This window comes from Oncorhynchus kisutch, linkage group LG3 (assembly GCF_002021735.2).
Source record: "Oncorhynchus kisutch isolate 150728-3 linkage group LG3, Okis_V2, whole genome shotgun sequence".
Taxonomy (NCBI): Eukaryota; Metazoa; Chordata; class Actinopteri; order Salmoniformes; family Salmonidae; genus Oncorhynchus; species Oncorhynchus kisutch.
In genome coordinates, this window is record NC_034176.2 from 67,252,335 (window position 1) to 67,269,368 (window position 17,034).

Genomic DNA, 17,034 nt, shown 5'->3' on the forward strand with positions numbered 1-17,034 from the left:
TACTGTGCAGCCGTATTCATTGATCTGGCCAAGGCTTTCGACTCTGTCAATCACCACATCCTCATCGGCAGACTCTACAGCCTTGGTTTCTCAAATGATTGCCTCGCCTGGTTCACCAACTACTTCTCTGATAGAGTTCAGTGTGTCAAATCGGAGGGTCTGCTGTCCGGACCTCTGGCAGTCTCTATGGGGGTGCCACAGGGTTCAATTCTTGGACCGACTCTCTTCTCTGTATACATCAATGAGGTCGCTCTTGCTGCTGGTGAGTCTCTGATCCACCTCTACGCAGACGACACCTTCTGTATACTTCCGGCCCTTCTTTGGACACTGTTAACAACCCTCCAGGCAAGCTTCAATGCCATACAACTCTCCTTCCGTGGCCTCCAATTGCTCTTAAATACAAGTAAAACTAAATGCATGCTCTTCAACCGATCGCTACCTGCACCTACCCGCCTGTCCAACATCACTACTCTGGACGGCTCTGACTTAGAATACGTGGACAACTACAAATACTTAGGTGTCTGGTTAGACTGTAAACTCTCCTTCCAGACCCATATCAAACATCTCCAATCCAAAGTTAAATCTAGAATTGGCTTCCTATTTCGCAACAAAGCATCCTTCACTCATGCTGCCAAACATACCCTTGTAAAACTGACCATCCTACCAATCCTCGACTTTGGCGATGTAATTTACAAAATAGCCTCCAATACCCTACTCAACAAATTGGATGCAGTCTATCACAGTGCAATGCGTTTTGTCACCAAAGCCCCATATACTACCCACCATTGCGACCTGTACGCTCTTGTTGGCTGGCCCTCGCTTCATACTCGTCGCCAAACCCACTGGCTCCATGTCATCTACAAGACCCTGCTAGGTAAAGTCCCCCCTTATCTCAGCTCGCTGGTCACCATAGCATCTCCCACCTGTAGCACACGCTCCAGCAGGTATATCTCTCTAGTCACCCCCAAAACCAATTCTTTCTTTGGCTGCCTCTCCTTCCAGTTCTCTGCTGCCAATGACTGGAACGAACTACAAAAATCTCCCTCACTAGCTTTAAGCACCAACTGTCAGAGCAGCTCACAGATTACTGCACCTGTACATAGCCCATCTATAATTTAGCCCAAACAACTCTTTCCCAACTGTATTTAATTTATTTATTTATTTTGCTCCTTTGCACCCCATTATTTTTATTTCTACTTTGCACATTCTTCCATTGCAAAACTACCATTCCAGTGTTTTACTTTCTATATTGTATTTACTTTGCCACCATGGCCTTTTTTGCCTTTACCTCCCTTCTCACCTCATTTGCTCACATTGTATATAGACTTGTTTATACTGTATTATTGACTGTATGTTTGTTTTACTCCATGTGTAACTCTGTGTCGTTGTATCTGTCGAACTGCTTTGCTTTATCTTGGCCAGGTCGCAATTGTAAATGAGAACTTGTTCTCAACTGGCCTACCTGGTTAAATAAAGGTCAAATAAAATAAATAAAACATTCTCCACCAGGCTGCCAGAATCCCAAAGGCGCATTCAACAACTAACCTTTACCTGGATAGTCGTTTGTTAAAGATCCTTGCAGACTTTGGCAATGGCAGCTGGCGTCCAGCGTAGGGCCTCATGAGGTTGGGTCTCAAGGGAAGGCCTCGACGAAGACGTGGGGACCAGGTCCCAGGTCTTCAGCCCCAGGGAGTGATGCAGGTGGTGGAATCTCCAGGGTGCCATCCTAAAGTGCCTGGCCGAAGGCAGAGTCCCACCATCACTTCCCTTGCCTTAAGCACCAACATTGACGACACGGAAACAGTAGATGGCATCTACAACAGCCAAGAGTACAACTGAATATGTACCCTTGTTGTAGAATTGCGAACCCGAGGTCGGTGGAGGCTGGGTGACTACATGTTTCGCAGCAATGGAGCCAAGACAGTTGGGGAAATTCCACCTCTCCAGGAACTCAGCAGCGATGGCCCTCCAGTCTTCCTCCTTAGGGACAGGCATGTATTCACCAACCAGACCGTCCCAAATGGCTTGTGCCACAGAGGGGACAATGCCTGCCACTGTGGACCATCCAACTCCGAAGCTAAATCCGATGGTCCTGTAGGAATCCCCTGTCGTCAAGAATCTGAAATATAATTCTCAATATTGTGTGTAACTTGAAATTCCACCCACATATTCTACCTACTCATATACCTACCTCATTAGTTTATGCTCTGCTAATTATATTGTAATAGTCATCAACCATCATTTAAAAATGCCTTGGAGCAGTACAATTCAGTCTATGGCTGTATCAAACTGTAGCCCAGACCAACTCTACTCTTAGAAAAAAAGGTGCTATCTAGAACCTAAAAGGGTTCTCCGGTTGTCCCCATAGGAGAACCCTTTGAAGAAACTTTTGGGTTCCATCTATAACATTTTCCCCAAAGGGTTCTACCTGGAACCAAAAAGGATTATACTATGGGGAAAACAGAAGGACACTTTTGGAACCATTTTTTCTAAGAGCGTAAGTAATTCCAATAAGAATTTAATGAATTACTGTCTTGACCAACAAGGGGTCCTGGAGAAGACTAGCCCACCTTCATCAGGGCAGAAGGCACCCCAACTTTATTTTCATTTGGTAACATTGCATCATTAAATTATTTTAAACCAACTTTGGGAAAAGTTATAGTCCTAATGAACATTCTGTGAAAGTAAATCTGTCACATATGGGCGATCCTGGCTCCAACCATCTGGAGCAGGTGATCGAACTGGCTTCGGTCCAGACGAAAGTAACTTCGAAATTCTTCTCCAAACAGTTGAAGATCTTGAATGAGACGGTGGAACTCCCCTCCATGCTTTCGGGACTTCAACCATCTCTAGACCCACACAGACCTGCGCTTTCGGCAGGGCTGGTCCCTTACACCCGCCCAACAGCGCGACCAAGACCACCTTCATCACCGTTTGGTCTCATTGTTGAAAGAGCCTACTCTCTGCTATCTTGACTATTATTGCATTTCGCTCCAAAACTGCATTTTGGAGGGAAATTATATTATAGGCTCGCACAATTAATTTTTAGATGTCATCGAATAATGTATGTATGCTAGTTGGCAAATGAATAAAATATGTAATTATGCAATCAAACTGTTTCTTATTATGGAATCCCACATTCTTTTTACTGGATATGTGTGCAACAAAAATTCAACATTCTACTTTCTGTCAAGTCTACGCATACAATTTGATGCATACATTCGATTTACCACACATAACGTACTACAACTGCCTCTGCAACGCAATGCTGCAAGGCAAACGCAGCGATCCATTGGAAATGAATGTATTTCTGGTGTACCAAAACGCAAAATCACAATCAGTGTGTTCGAAGCATATTGTTTGAAAGCTGACCCTTAGCCAAGAACCAAACCGAAGCAATCAAGGCGAACGAAAATGGGCCTAATTGAATTTGTCCAATAGAAACGGTCGTTTGCATTTTCTGTTTGGAGTAAAACGGTTTGTGGCAAAACGTTTTGAAACATTATCTGCCTAATGATCACACCCCAAAGTAACGAATGCGAAAGTTTGAATGATTGCTTTTTTATTCTGACTGTACTGTGATTAGCTGGGTCGATCGTGAAAACTGGGGGCAGCATGAGGACAGAGGGCATTAGATTAGTATCTACAAACTATAGTGCTTGTTGTATTGGTTGTCTTTCAGGATTCTCTGATGGAAGCAAAGGCACTCCTAACCTCAGGGTCTCCTTTGTCATCCAAAGGTCCTAACAAATGCCAGACCAGACTACTGATTAAATCAAATACATTTTATTGCAGTAATATTTGACAAATATAAACAAACAAAACAAAAGCAAAGCCATATTCAAACAAAAACACATTTACACCAGGTTACATGGTCTTGTTCTGGCTGTGTTTGAATGAGTGTCTACAAATAATAAATTAACCTGCTGTTAATATTCAATCAAATATACAACATCAGCCCACATTATGATTTGAGCCAATCATTTTCAGTATAGGCTGGTCATTTTCTCCTCGGTTTGGGAATGACGTAGTTACCACTTGTTGCCACAGGAATGAGGAGCTTCCGGGATTCCATTGGGAGATATTTCTCAATCAACACATTGACTGGCATGCTGTCAGTCACAAACCCCTGTCTGGAGAGAAAAACCGAGTTAGAGAAAGACGAATGCACGCACACACGACAAGGAGATTATAGTACATACTGTACACTTAAACACCTGACGAACCACAGCTATAAACAAACCTCCGCATCAGCAGCGCTACATCCTCTACCTCAATGGTCTTCCTCTTGGCGTGAGCAGCAAACATCTCCAAGTCATCAGCTAGTCGGTCAAAGTAGAGCTCCATTCTGGCAAGTAAATGTTACACATGCATTCATCCATCAATACATTATCATTAAGTAAGTCCTCTATTGTCACTAATACAAATAATTTAACATCAACGATAAAAGAACAGTTGTATTCTGATGTTTTCCTGTCTTTAAACAGATCGGTACATCACTAAATCACTTAATGTGCAGGTTAATGAACAAGCACTTTTCCCTAAGATGGCTGTAGATTCTTACATCTCCTTTAGGACAGGGTAGACATCTGTAGACACCTTGGTCTTGGCAAAGTGTTTGAACACGCTCATGATGTAGCTCTTAGAGAGACCAGGATCCTTCTTGGCCGATCCAGTCCGCTTTCCCCTCACCGCTTTGGGCTTCACCGCAGCTGCAGCACCAGCCGAAACACTGAGGCCCCAAAAGACAACAGATTAGGTCACAAGCTTGCACACAATACTACTACTAAAATGATTGCATGTGTTTGTGTGTGACTTGCCTTGGTTGAAGGTCTTTGAGAATAGTGGGTGTGGCCAGGGGGTCAATAGGCAGAGCATTCCTCTTCTCTCTGACAAACGCAGGTGTCTTCATGGACAGTTCTGCAGGAAAGAAGGGGTTAGTCATCACAACATATACGCACGCGCACACACACCTGAATACAGATTTTGTGGATCTAACCTTCACTCTGGATACCATCCCGCTCTTCCACATCATCCCAGTCCTCCTCATGATCAGCTGGGCTCTGGGCAGTGATGGGGTGCAGGGATGAAATGCTACTATGAGGGGCATTGTTCTCAGGTTCAAAGGTCATCTCTAAAGGAGGCATGGAGTTCGCCATCTCCTCATTTCCAAGGCTGGTGCCTGTTCTACTCAAACCTTCCAGCTCATCTTCCTGGGGCAACGGGGAGGGAGGGGCGCTGCCAAGGGTTACTGTGTGGGCGCTCTCACTAGCTCCCACCTCCGGCCCGCTGTGCCACTCACCAGCAGTGTCCCCCTCTGACCTTCTGCCTGCGCACCCTACAAAACACACACAAAGACATCAATAAAACAGCCTCACAAATATTAAATTAAATACAATAGAAAATAGAATAGACCCACTAAGATTATTTTTCAAACTTAAAAAAGACTGAACAGTCTTGCTGACAAGCAGTATTTGAGCCAAGTGGAATACTGTTCACAACATGTCACATATTTCATTATCACATCATGCTCTCATTACCAACCTGACTCACCAGTCTCTGTAGGATGGAGCTCTGCTCCCATGCTCTTGTAGCCCCTCCCTCCTTCCATCACTCCAGCAACCTTGACACCACCCTCTGAGCAATAAGCTCTCCGACTGATGTGCATCACGTTGTGTAATAAACTCTGTGATGTCAAGCCTTTTCCCACTACCTGTCTCCCTTCATCTGCTACATCTTCTGTCTGAGATTCGGTCGGAGACTCGGCTACCTCTCCTTCTGTCGGAGACTCGGCTACCTCTCCTTCTGTCGGAGACTCGGCTACCTCTCCTTCTGTCGGAGACTCGGCTACCTCTCCTTCTGTCGGAGACTCGGCTACCTCTCCTTCTGTCGGAGACTCGGCTACCTCTCCTTCTGTCGGAGACTCGGCTACCTCTCCTTCTGTCGGAGACTCGGCTACCTCTCCTTCTGTCGGAGACTCGGCTACCTCTCCTTCTGTCGGAGACTCGGCTACCTCTCCTTCTGTTTGAGATTTAGCCAGCTCCTCATCTTCTTCTGTCCGGGAGTCAGCTACCTCTTCGGTCTGTGATTTGGACTCCTCCTGTCTCACCAAGGCCTCTCTCTGCCCAGCATCAACAGCCAAATCCTCTCTATCTTTGTTGTCTATTTCCATCTTGTACTCCTTTTGTTCCCCTACCTCCTCCATATCTTTCTCCTCCTCATCCTCCATTCCTCCCATTTCTCGCTGGATCTGTGTGCCTGTGATGGTGTCTTTGTCCTGGGTGGCGATAGTGAAGGTTGTTGCTGTGTCATCAGGCGGGGCGTAGAGCTCTGTTTTGCTGGTGATGATGTCATGGGTGATGTCAGGAGCGGTGAGGTCACTCAGTCCCAAGGTGAATCCCTCAGAACGAACGGTCTCACTGAGACCCTGCTGATCCTCCCTAACACTCAGCTCTGAAAAACAGGGAGAGGGAGGTGGGCGTGGAAAGAGAAAAAAAAGAGGTGGAAGTACTTAGGTTTAAGTTTGACTCTTCACACAAAATGTAGTCTTACATAAGAGTCTCAATCTCATATTGTTCCCGATAATTTAAGTGCATATCATACAATATAATACACCGAACAAAAGACAAGCAGAGATATAATGGGGAAGAAATGATATAGGATACAGAGGAAAGGGCTTACCAGGGTCTCCACCCATTGACGCCTGTCGATTCCGTAGGGCCTCGTCAAACTCCTCAAGGCAAACATTTTTACGATTTGCTACCTTCCTTTGAAATCTCCTTTTCTCAGTCAGAATGTCCATCAAGGGTGTTTTCAGAGAGAAGGTGATAGAGCTAGAAAATATGAGAAAGCAGCCTCATTTACATTTCTGACATTCACTACTGAAATTCAATGAGAGAGCAGAAGTTTTTCCAATTTGCAGCTCTTTACCTTGGAGAGGCAGAAGACAGGGATGAGAGGTATTTTTCTGTTGCACTGCCACCTTCTCCATCTGCAAACAAGGAATCCACAAACATAAAATTCTATCAGTGAATACATCCATCATCAGACTCCTAACCAACAGGCTCCGAGACAGCTTCTACCCCCAAGTCATAATACTACTAAATATCCATAAGACAACTAAATAGTTAGTCCGTGTAACCATTAAATTATCTGCATTGATCCTTTCTTGCACTGACTTTATGCACTCACAATACTATATATAGACACACACTCTCACATAAAACCCACACACATCATGTTACTCTTATTATGATGTCTAGTCACTTACCCTGCGTGTACATACAGTATCTACTTCAAATACCTCATACCCCTGCACATTGATCTGGTACTGGTACTCCCTGTATATAGCTCCATTCTTGTGTATTTTATTCCTCTTGTGTTACTATTTGTATTATTATTTTTTAACTCTGCATCGTTGGGAAGGTCTCGTAAGCAAACATTTAATGGAAAAGTCTACACCCATGGTATTTGCCGAAAAATACAATTTAATTTAAACTTGAACCCATGAGAAGTGGGATTGTCAGTGGGTCAAAATGAGCGGAAGAGAACATTTCTTCCCTGTAGCATGTTCAGAACATGCTCCAGTTATAGATGTCACACAAACTTAACCATGCGCACACACTGTACAGTGCCGACCATGACCGTACCTTCATGTTCAAGCTGCCTGTTGAATGCTGTTATGTTGAGACTCCGACATGGTCGCTTCCTGCTTAGTCCCTTCACCGTATTTGACAGGTTTACTGTGGTGGTCATGTCAGGGAGATCCAACTCAGACAGTCCGGTACTAGGAGGCACAAACAAAAACAAGGTGTGAACGCACACACACATCACCACACCAATAATGCAGGGGGCTGTGTGTCCTGAGTGCACCTCTGAGGATATCGTCCTTGTCTGTCAGCATACCTTGGGCGGTTGCTGTGAAGACTGGAGTTTGTGGAGGGCAGCTCTGGCTCCTTCCTGACTGGCCGGTCCTGAACCAGAAGGGATGTCTCCGGCTCTGACCAATCAGAGAGGAGATAGAAGAGAAACAAAAACAAAGATCATTGAACAACGGGCCATAATGTGCCCATGATGAGCATATAATAAAACCTACATCTTACCGCTAGTCAATAATTAAAACGCTGACCCACACACTCTCACTGTGATATGACAACACTCACCTGTCTGCAGGATCCCCCTGAGTAGGTATCTAGGTGTGATGTCATCGTCATAGAAAAGTGAGGCTGTGGCTGGTGCAGGCGTGTTTATCTTCCCGACTCCCTCTGATACAGCCCACCTCTTACTGGGTGGCTCTGGCAGGGAAGACCTGGAAGTGCTCTGTAAGAGAAAATACAAAAATGCTGATGAACTCAACACAAGCCTTGTTTAAAACAGTTCCTCTGCCCAACACAGACAAACGGACAGAAAGACAGATCTTCAAAGTAATGCCGGGCGGACACTACACAACTTTAAAATCCTAACATCCTGGAGCCTCTCACATTAAATGACCGTCTTTCCTGTAGTTGTCTTGTCGCAAACAAAAGAGGGGAGGTCACGCACGACAACATTCTTCACTTGGTCTTGAGGATTCTCTATACCATGCGGTCTTGACAAAGATGTGATTTCATAGCTAGAACGAGCTGTGGCTCAAAGCAGCCTCAAACGTTATCAGTCAGACATTCATGCTTGCCATACAGAGTTGAAATATCTAGCCAATACATTTTTAATTGAAATACATTGTGTGTAAAGAGCTTGTCAGAGCTGTAACGTTTTGACACTTTGGCAAGTACAAACACATACTAGTAGTAATCATCGCTCCTGCTCGAGAGTACACATTCTGGGTGATGTGAAACAAAGTCAACATCTCACTGGCTATTGCTGATCACCGTTCTCAAATCTTGTCATTACACATGTCACACTACAACAGCATTGCAGATTTTGTGCAGATAAAATCAAACACCTTTAAAAATATTGGGACGTCTGGGACTGATCAAAGACAGGATCGGTAGCCCTCTGATTACATCTCTGACCCGCTCACATTAAACAGTGTAGCTGATGGCCGCTCACCCAGAGTAGGCAAGGACATGGGGATTTTGTCTCCGATCTCAAAACCTTGTCTGGGACAGCTAAACTTGGGGCCAAAATCACAGTGTACACCCAGCTTAACCTGACCTCACGAAGCTTCTTTTTGATGCTCTGTTTAAGGGCCTCCTGTGGGGTAAGGGCCACAACATCACTCCTCCTTAGTCTGATACTATGTCTGATTCTGGACCCAGGGGACTGGAACTGAGCCTGGGAGGCACTAGAGAGGACATAACACACATGGCTTATTCCATTAAAATGTTAACATTTATCTGGAGATATCACAGTTGACAAGAGAAGGCCTGTCAACCTAACAGTAGACAACCGTTAGCCACAGCAAGTTTAATTGATCGATAGTAGTAGGTACTGTGGCTGACACTTTTCGACAGTGTTGATTTACCTGCGGGTAATTGGGGACCTGGAGGACTCCGTTTGAATTACATTTTGCAGGAGAATTCGAGCAGACAGGTCCTCATCTACAGAATCCATGGCATAACATTCAGTCTGTCGAAACAGAAGAAGTAAACGTCTTATCGATATTCTGGAAATAATTGACATGCTGTCAGTTTCAATTAGTTAGCTAGCTCACTACCGGCTTAGTACTTGCTAGCTAACGTTAATGCAAATAAACACATAACTTACTACTTCTGAAAGTAAGTTAAGTGGGGCGACTAACGCGTTAAAGTTAACTACGCTAACGTAACAGGTTAACCTAGCTAGCTATCCAAACTAAGCTAAAGTTAAATGTATCATACTGACTGACACAATCAAGGAATTCTACCGAGTCGTGTTCACGATACGTTAGATTCGTGTCGCCTCTATGTGGAAAAACAACGTTTTGATGTGCTATTTTATGATAGTATCCTAAGCTTGCAAGGATACTATGAAAAATTATATATACAATAAAAAAACTTGCTAGCTAGTGTTTACCTTTAGCGGATGGCTCCCGCGTTTAAAATGTAAGTGAAAACTCGCGAGATTAGAATTTGGGGAAGCAGAAAAGCTATTCGGGATTCATTATGGGACTTGTAGTTTATTTAAGTTCTTAGTTCTGATACACAATTGCTTGGAAAACAGTAATAATAGATACAATAGTTAAACATCTATCAACATAATACACTTATGAGATATTATACACAAATACGTCTAAAACTATATTAATTGTGCGCAACACTAAACAAAATGTCATATTTTTGGGACTGCCTGCTTAGGACACAAAACAGGAAGTTGTAAGCATTGTGGGACGTGTAGTTCCGTTTCGAGGCCGATGGGCTTGATAATAACGCGAGGAAGAACGAAACAAAAATAAATTAGATAAAACTTCAATAGAATAACAAGTTTATCAGATTTTCATTGGAATAAATATGCCTGGATTCACCTGCTGTGTCCCTGGCTGCTACAACAACTCTCATCGGGACAGAGAGCTGCGGTTCTACACATTTCCAAAGGATACCACGCAAAGGGAAATTTGGCTCAAGAACATCTCCCGGGCCGGGGTGAGCGGCTGTTTTAGTACCTTCCAACCCACTACTGGACACCGCGTCTGTAGCGTACACTTTCCCGGTGGCAGAAAGACCTATACCGTTCGAGTACCGACGCTCTTCCCGCTGAGAGGAGTGAATGAACGCAAGAATCGAAGGGGCAGGAACAGGAAAGCGTCTGCGGCGGCTCCTGTTACAGCCCCCAGTCCAGGTAGTATTGTCATCACAAACGTTGTTTCGACAGCCCCAGGTGCCGCTGAGACCGCTCAGAGCGATGCAGTCACCGACACAGCTGCTACTGATGGCCCTATCGTGGTGCAGATCGGCCCAGACGGCGAATACCTCGGACCTGTAAATCCAGCCGCGCAGGGTGACGGGTCCTGTTTTACTGCAGTCGTCTCCAGCTCCACTGACCTGGCTGGGGGTGACGATCCCCCTGCAGACGCCGCGGCCGCTGCCCAGCAGCAGACTGTGCAGTACTACAGCGTTGTCAGCAACCCGCTGGATCACGCGTACTCGCTGACCACCGGGACCACCTCGGCCGAACTACTTCGGAAGCTGAACGAGCAGCGGGACATCATCGCACTCATGGAAGTGAAGATGAAGGAGATGAAGGCAACCATCCGCCAGCTGCGCGTAACCGAGGCCAAGCTACAGGAGGAGGTGCGAGAGCGGGACCGTTTGCTCTCGGCAGGAGCAGCGGTAAAGAAAATGTGACCATCATTCCCACCCAAAGGATGGATAGCTAAAGACCGTCGCGACCTAAGACTTTAACGTGAGATGAAGGGGGTCCGTGGAGAGCAGAGCAAACCCTCTTTTTACGAAAGCGATGACAATTTATTTTCAATAGAAGAGATAGCAACTTTTTGGTCTACTCATGCTATTTTTGGCTAGCTAGTTGATAGTAATAATCCCATAGTTGCCTATAAAACATTGCCCAATTTAGTCCACCCGTGTGTTTGCTAAGTGCAAGCAGCCTTTTAGGGGAGTGTAAAAACATTGGCCAATGCATTCTTGTGGATTGCCTGGCTGCAACTCTGTAGCCTACTTTCGACAGAACAGGGGGTTGGGGGAATTATTAGGCCATTTTTTTCTGGTTGTTGAGCTGTTTGTATGTCAGTGTCTGCAGTTGAATTCTCATTGCAGTATATTAAACACCAGCTTTTCAGCTCAGAGGCCATCCTCCAAAACAAGGTTGCTTTGTGACTCTAGCTGTGGGAAGATGTGTTGGGTATCATAAAAGTATGTGTGCTTATGAGGTGCCTATTTCCACAAGAGACCTGTCTTGATCCATGGCTCTCTGGTTGCAAGGCTTTTATACCACCTAAAGGTTCACTGTGACTGTGTCTCAACCTTCTCCCAAATAGTTTGATACAGTATCTGTAGTTGCCACTCACGTATGGATATTATGTTAACCTCTGACTGTTGAACTTTGACCTGACAGCAATGACTGTTCTGAAACTTAAACCATAACCATTTGAAGTAAATTTAATTTTGAAATAATATATCCTGAGTTGTTTCTTTATCTGTTTAAATTGATGCATGAGTGTTATTCTTGGTGCAGTGATCAAATCATGCAGTTGATGTCTATCATTTCTATTCCCCTTTTCAATTGAAACAGACTTTCTCTTAGAAATTCACTTACCGTGAACATCAAAGGGATCTAGAATCATGACTTAAGATTATCTTGATTATAAGAAATGTGTTGGACATTCCTAATATTTTTCATAGTCAATTTACACACAGCACTGGCACACACACGTACTACCCCCCCCCCCCCCCCCCCCCCCCCCCACATGCCACTAGGGGTCACAGTCCCCAGGTCCAGAACAAATTCAAGTAAATGTACAGCATTATACAGAGCCATGAGTGTATGGAACTCCCTTCCATCTTATATAGCGCAAGTGAACATCAAACCTGTTTTCAAATAACAAATAAAGAAACACCTGATGGCACAATGCCTATCCCCCATGTGACCTACTTGTTGTGTGTTTGTACTGACATTCATGTGTAACTGATAGATACACACACTACATGTTCATGTTTTTAACTGTAAATTGTAAAGTGTTTTGTCTGTAATGTATTTTTCGTTAAGCGTCGGACCCCAGTAAGACTAGCTGTCGCCATTGGCGTCTACTAATGGGGATCCTAATAAATCAAATTAAATGACTAGCTCACATTAAAGAATATCTGGTATGGGGAGTTCATTTTCAAAATAAAGTTTGAATCCTTTCACCAGACCTGCTGCACTATACAGAGACTGTAGATGGCACTACACTACAGCTTGGACATCAATGTCACTGGACTTTCCCTCCCCATTCTGTCTGTCAAGTGTGCATCCCTATAGATCACCTTTTCTCTATCTTTCTCCCTTGGCGGATCATGGTCCACTATCTTACCTTCCTCTGTTATATGGGACCTTATGCATTCTTACCCCTGTCCTTAGCATCAGTAAACTGTAATTTATAAGAATCTTTGCTACTTTCTATTGTATTATTTTGTTGTAGATTCTATCTATTAGTGAGTGACTTGTCTTTAGCAAACAGTCATTCAACTCCATTTATCATAGTTAAATAAAGGTTAAATAAAAACCTTTTTTTTTTCAAAGAGCGAGATGTGATTAGCATTGCAACGTAGGGGGCGTGGTGACAGATTTTCATGCGAATATTCTAAAATAAGCATAAAAACAAAACGCGCATTTTCCCACGATAGATGTTTCCATCAAATTAATTTGTCGCTGATAAAAGGCGGTGCGTGATGACGTAATACACGTAAAAATACCCTTTGTGGTATTCAAATAAAAAAGAGAAGTTAAGTAGGTTTCCACTGCATTTTCAACTCAAATGATGGTTTTATCACAAACTATGTTGCGTTGTTTCCAAGAGTGTGCACACTCTTGGAACGTGCGCTTTAGCGGTGTTGGCTCGAGCTCACGTATAGCCTACATAGTGAGATTATTATTATGGACGAAAGAGCGAGATTATTTTTATTTGTCAAATGGCAGCCAAACATCGATGATCATGTCACCATAACAAGACCCTCGATATTTATTGGAAAGGAGCAGCAAGCTCATCACCTTGCACCAGGACTACCTGACATGATGACTCCTTGCTGTCCCCAGTCCACCTGGCTGTGCTGCTGCTCCAGTTTCAACTGTTCTACCTTATTATTATTCGACCATGCTGGTCATTTATGAACATTTGAACATCTTGGCCATGTTCTGTTATAATCTCCACCCGGCACAGCCAGAAGAGGACTGGCCACCCCACATAGCCTGGCTCCTCTCTAGGTTTCTTCCTAGGTTTTGGCCTTTCTAGGGAGTTTTTCCTAGCCACCGTGCTTCTACACCTGCATTGCTTGCTGTTTGGGGTTTTAGGCTGGGTTTCTGTACAGCACTTTGAGATATCAGCTGATGTACGAAGGGCTATATAAATAAATTTGATTTGATTTGATTTGCACTTTCACCACCCTGTGAAATTCATCATAATTGATTTAATCTGTAGTCTAATAAACTGCAGGGTTTCCCAAATCATAGTTGGAGGACTACACATGTCATCGTGTGACTCTCAAGTTTACTTCGATATGATGGTTATTGTATCAATATTCGCGCATAAAAGCATTTCCATCGACATATCTCGCATAATTCATTTTACCGATACAAAAAGATCCCATTATGTCTAGCGTATTGAGTTTTGTCAACATTTGGAATGTTTTCATCTGGCTCGTCATGAAATGTTTTATCCTACATGTACTTTACTAGCATAAAAAGGTTTAATGGAAACCTCCTTCATTTGTATGGATTAAAAAGCACTGGACAGTCAAAAACACTATGAGGGATGTCAAATTATAACAGTGTAGATTAAGGAAAGGAGACGAGGAGGCCAAGTAAGAGTATTGATATGCACCCTCAGTCTTCTGACCACACCACTCTGAGGCTCCACTGCTGGTTAGCAAAGGCTTTGTCAGAGGGCTAACCCCTCACATGAAAGCTCAGAGCTGTTTCCCAGGGTAGGTAACCTGTATGTGTGTATGTTTGTTAGACAGTGTGTAAATTGTGTCTGTGAATATTCTGTGTACATTGCATTGCTAGTTATTTTGGAGTTTAAAGATCAATGATGTGTGTAAACTGGATGACTCACTATGCAGTTTGTGTATATATGTACATTTGTCATATGATTGCCACCGAAAGAATGTACCTTTTCAGCTGACATGGGAACAGGAATTATATGTGTGACAGAGAGAGAGAGAGAGAGAGATGAATGGAGAGAGGGGGGTTCCTAATCCTAATCTGGATTTATTCTCTACCCCAGGTCCCAGTAGAGTTATGTAATGACTTAATCTGGGCCTGTCAATCAAATTTACACAACTCTCTCTCCCTTTCCCTATCCCCTCTTTCTCTCTCTCTCCCCCCACTCTCTCTCTCTCTCTCTCACTTTCACCACACAGTATCTGCGTAGCATAGCCACTCATGTCTAATCATTTCACTGTCTCTTCCTTAGCGCCTTATATAATATGAATCAAATTCCCTAAAACAATGTGCATGACTCCGCTGCCTCTCCTATCATGGTACTTTCAAGAGGAAACCCTATGTCATTAAAGAGTATTCCAAGATTAAAGTATAACACTGTGTTTTGACGTGAATGTCTGTGAATTACATATTTTTTACAAAACAAACAATTCATGAAATCCTCTATCAAACAATCCCATGCCAAAGCTCTCAGTAGTCATCGCGTGACTTGTGTAAGTGACCACACTGCCATGCATCGTTCCAAGTGGATTTGCCTCTATTTGTAAGGATTTACATTCGCTTTTGTGGCACATTTCTTTCTTTGGTTATGTTAAGCCTGTTTAACCTTGTTTGCCCATGTTGATTTTGTTAGCCTGTGTGTACTCTGGTGCCATATATTCTACTGTCCTTGCCTTTCATTGTTAACCATTGTTCTTCTCTATTCTCTGAACAACCATAGAGATAAAGCACATACACTTTATCTGATCATAGTGTCCCTACTTCTTAATCTACCTAATCCGACCCTCAAATCTATATGAAGATGCCATCCATTGAACTGTGGAAGATTAAACAGCAGTGTGACGATCGTGGCTCTCAGCTTCCTGCCATGCTGAGACCCTTATTCTGCAATCAGATAGTCAGGGATATTGTGTATAGGACCTAATCTCAATCCCTGCTTCCAGTTGTCATTCTGATTGTCATTCTGATGGACACACACACACACACACACACACACACAGGGGCATAGCAGGTATCTCCAGAGGCAGTCAGATTATTCAGAAGCTAATGGTTGTATTAAACCGCAGATTACTGTTGAGATATCGTTCCTCCCATGTGTGACTGTCTACAGATGTGAAACAGGACTTATCTACTAATGCACCCAGCGCCAGCCATCTGGGGGGCATGGAGGGTGCTTCTACACCTGCATTGCTTGCTGTTTGGGGTTTTAGGCTGGGTTTCTGTACAGCACTTTGAGATATCAGCTGATGTACGAAGGGCTATATAAATACATTTGATTTGATTTGATTTGAGGGTGGAGCAGTGGGAAGTGGGTTGTTAAAACTGTCTGTAACTGTCTATAATCCAAAGGCTCAACCAGGTAGGGCTGTCATTAGATGGTGGGCAGAGGGAAACTCCATATATGATCTGTGTGTGGGTAACTGATGTTGCCTGAACCCCCCCCCCCCCCCCTGTCCTCTGGGAGCTGAGTGTCCCAGAGGATCCTCTGATTCCGAGCTCGTCTCTCCCAGGTGGGCTGGATTCTCTAATCCTCACTGGGATCTCATCCATCTGCCCGCTTCTTCCCAAAAATCGGATTATTTAACCCAGCACAGCCCACCTTACCGTCCTAGAAAACAAGACATAGTCCCACACAGGCAGAAACTATGAAAATACACTGTATACAGTATATGTGTGTGGGGGTGGATAGGACAGATTTACAGTGTAATCTCAATAAACCCAGAATAAATTCCATTCATTGAGAAATAGTAACTCCAAACATCTGGAATTTATGGGTCTGTGTTAGGGAGTATTTCCCCTCTTTTGTAAGAAACTGTTCTGCAAACTAAACTCAACAAAAAAAGAAACGTCCCTTTTTCAGGACCCTGTCTTTCAAAGATAATTTGTAAAAATCCACTGTTTCCACTGTTTCCCATGCTTATTCAATGAACCATAAACAATTAATGAACATGCACCTGTGGAACGGTCGTTAAGACACTAACAACTTACAGACAGTAGGCAATTAAGGTCACAGTTATGAAAACTTAGGACACTAAAGAGGCCTTTCTACTAGACTTCTAATTCCATTGTCACCCTCTCTAACTGGACTGTTGATTCGGTGATCTTGCTAAGGAAATATCCTGTCAGGACGGCTATCTGTTTATTCCGGACAGGGACACATTATTCCACTTCTGTTAGTCACGTCTGTGAAACTTGTTCAGTTTATGGCTCAGTTGTTGAATCTTATGTTCATACAAATATTTG

At 43.7% G+C, this 17,034-nt stretch overlaps 2 protein-coding genes across 13 annotated transcripts; one reads left to right on the forward strand and one right to left on the reverse strand.

Moving 5' to 3' along the window:
* Window positions 1-3,770: 3,770 nt before the first annotated feature.
* LOC109888332 (centromere protein T) lies at window positions 3,771-10,550 on the reverse strand. Of its 12 annotated transcripts, none has more exons than XM_031812043.1 (15): window positions 9,994-10,081; window positions 9,464-9,567; window positions 9,154-9,283; window positions 8,163-8,319; window positions 7,906-7,999; window positions 7,650-7,786; window positions 6,931-6,991; window positions 6,682-6,833; window positions 5,825-6,453; window positions 5,554-5,770; window positions 5,000-5,338; window positions 4,821-4,920; window positions 4,565-4,732; window positions 4,244-4,348; window positions 3,771-4,133 (listed from the first exon to the last, which is right to left on the reverse strand). In XM_031812043.1, exons 2-15 carry the CDS (start codon window positions 9,550-9,552, stop codon window positions 4,001-4,003), a joined length of 2,511 nt encoding a protein of 836 aa, XP_031667903.1. In that variant the 5' UTR covers window positions 9,553-9,567; window positions 9,994-10,081; the 3' UTR covers window positions 3,771-4,000. The 12 variants fall into 12 exon arrangements, with proteins under 12 accessions (XP_031667903.1, XP_031667892.1, XP_031667860.1 ...); XM_031812032.1 differs by having other exon boundaries at window positions 5,545-5,770; XM_031812000.1 differs by lacking the exon at window positions 9,994-10,081 and adding an exon at window positions 10,442-10,550 and having other exon boundaries at window positions 5,545-6,453.
* Window positions 10,290-12,520, forward strand: LOC109888357 (THAP domain-containing protein 11-like). Its single transcript, XM_020479527.2, has one exon. The coding sequence runs from the start codon at window positions 10,428-10,430 to the stop codon at window positions 11,259-11,261; it is 834 nt and encodes a 277-aa protein (XP_020335116.1). The 5' UTR covers window positions 10,290-10,427; the 3' UTR covers window positions 11,262-12,520.
* The last annotated feature ends 4,514 nt before the right edge of the window (window positions 12,521-17,034 follow it).

Excerpts from the sequence above, each read along its gene's own strand:
- LOC109888332 (XM_031812000.1), bottom strand. The coding sequence starts at position 9,552 with ATGGATTCTGTAGATGAGGACCTGTCTGCTCGAATTCTCCTGCAAAAT. Across the intron at positions 6,834-6,930 it reads CTGTCTTCTGCCTCTCCAAG|CTCTATCACCTTCTCTCTGA; the intron begins GTAAAGAGCTGC and ends CATATTTTCTAG. Across the intron at positions 5,339-5,544 it reads TACAGAGACTGGTGAGTCAG|GGTGCGCAGGCAGAAGGTCA; the intron begins GTTGGTAATGAG and ends TGTGTTTTGTAG.
- LOC109888357 (XM_020479527.2), top strand. The coding sequence starts at position 10,428 with ATGCCTGGATTCACCTGCTGTGTCCCTGGCTGCTACAACAACTCTCAT.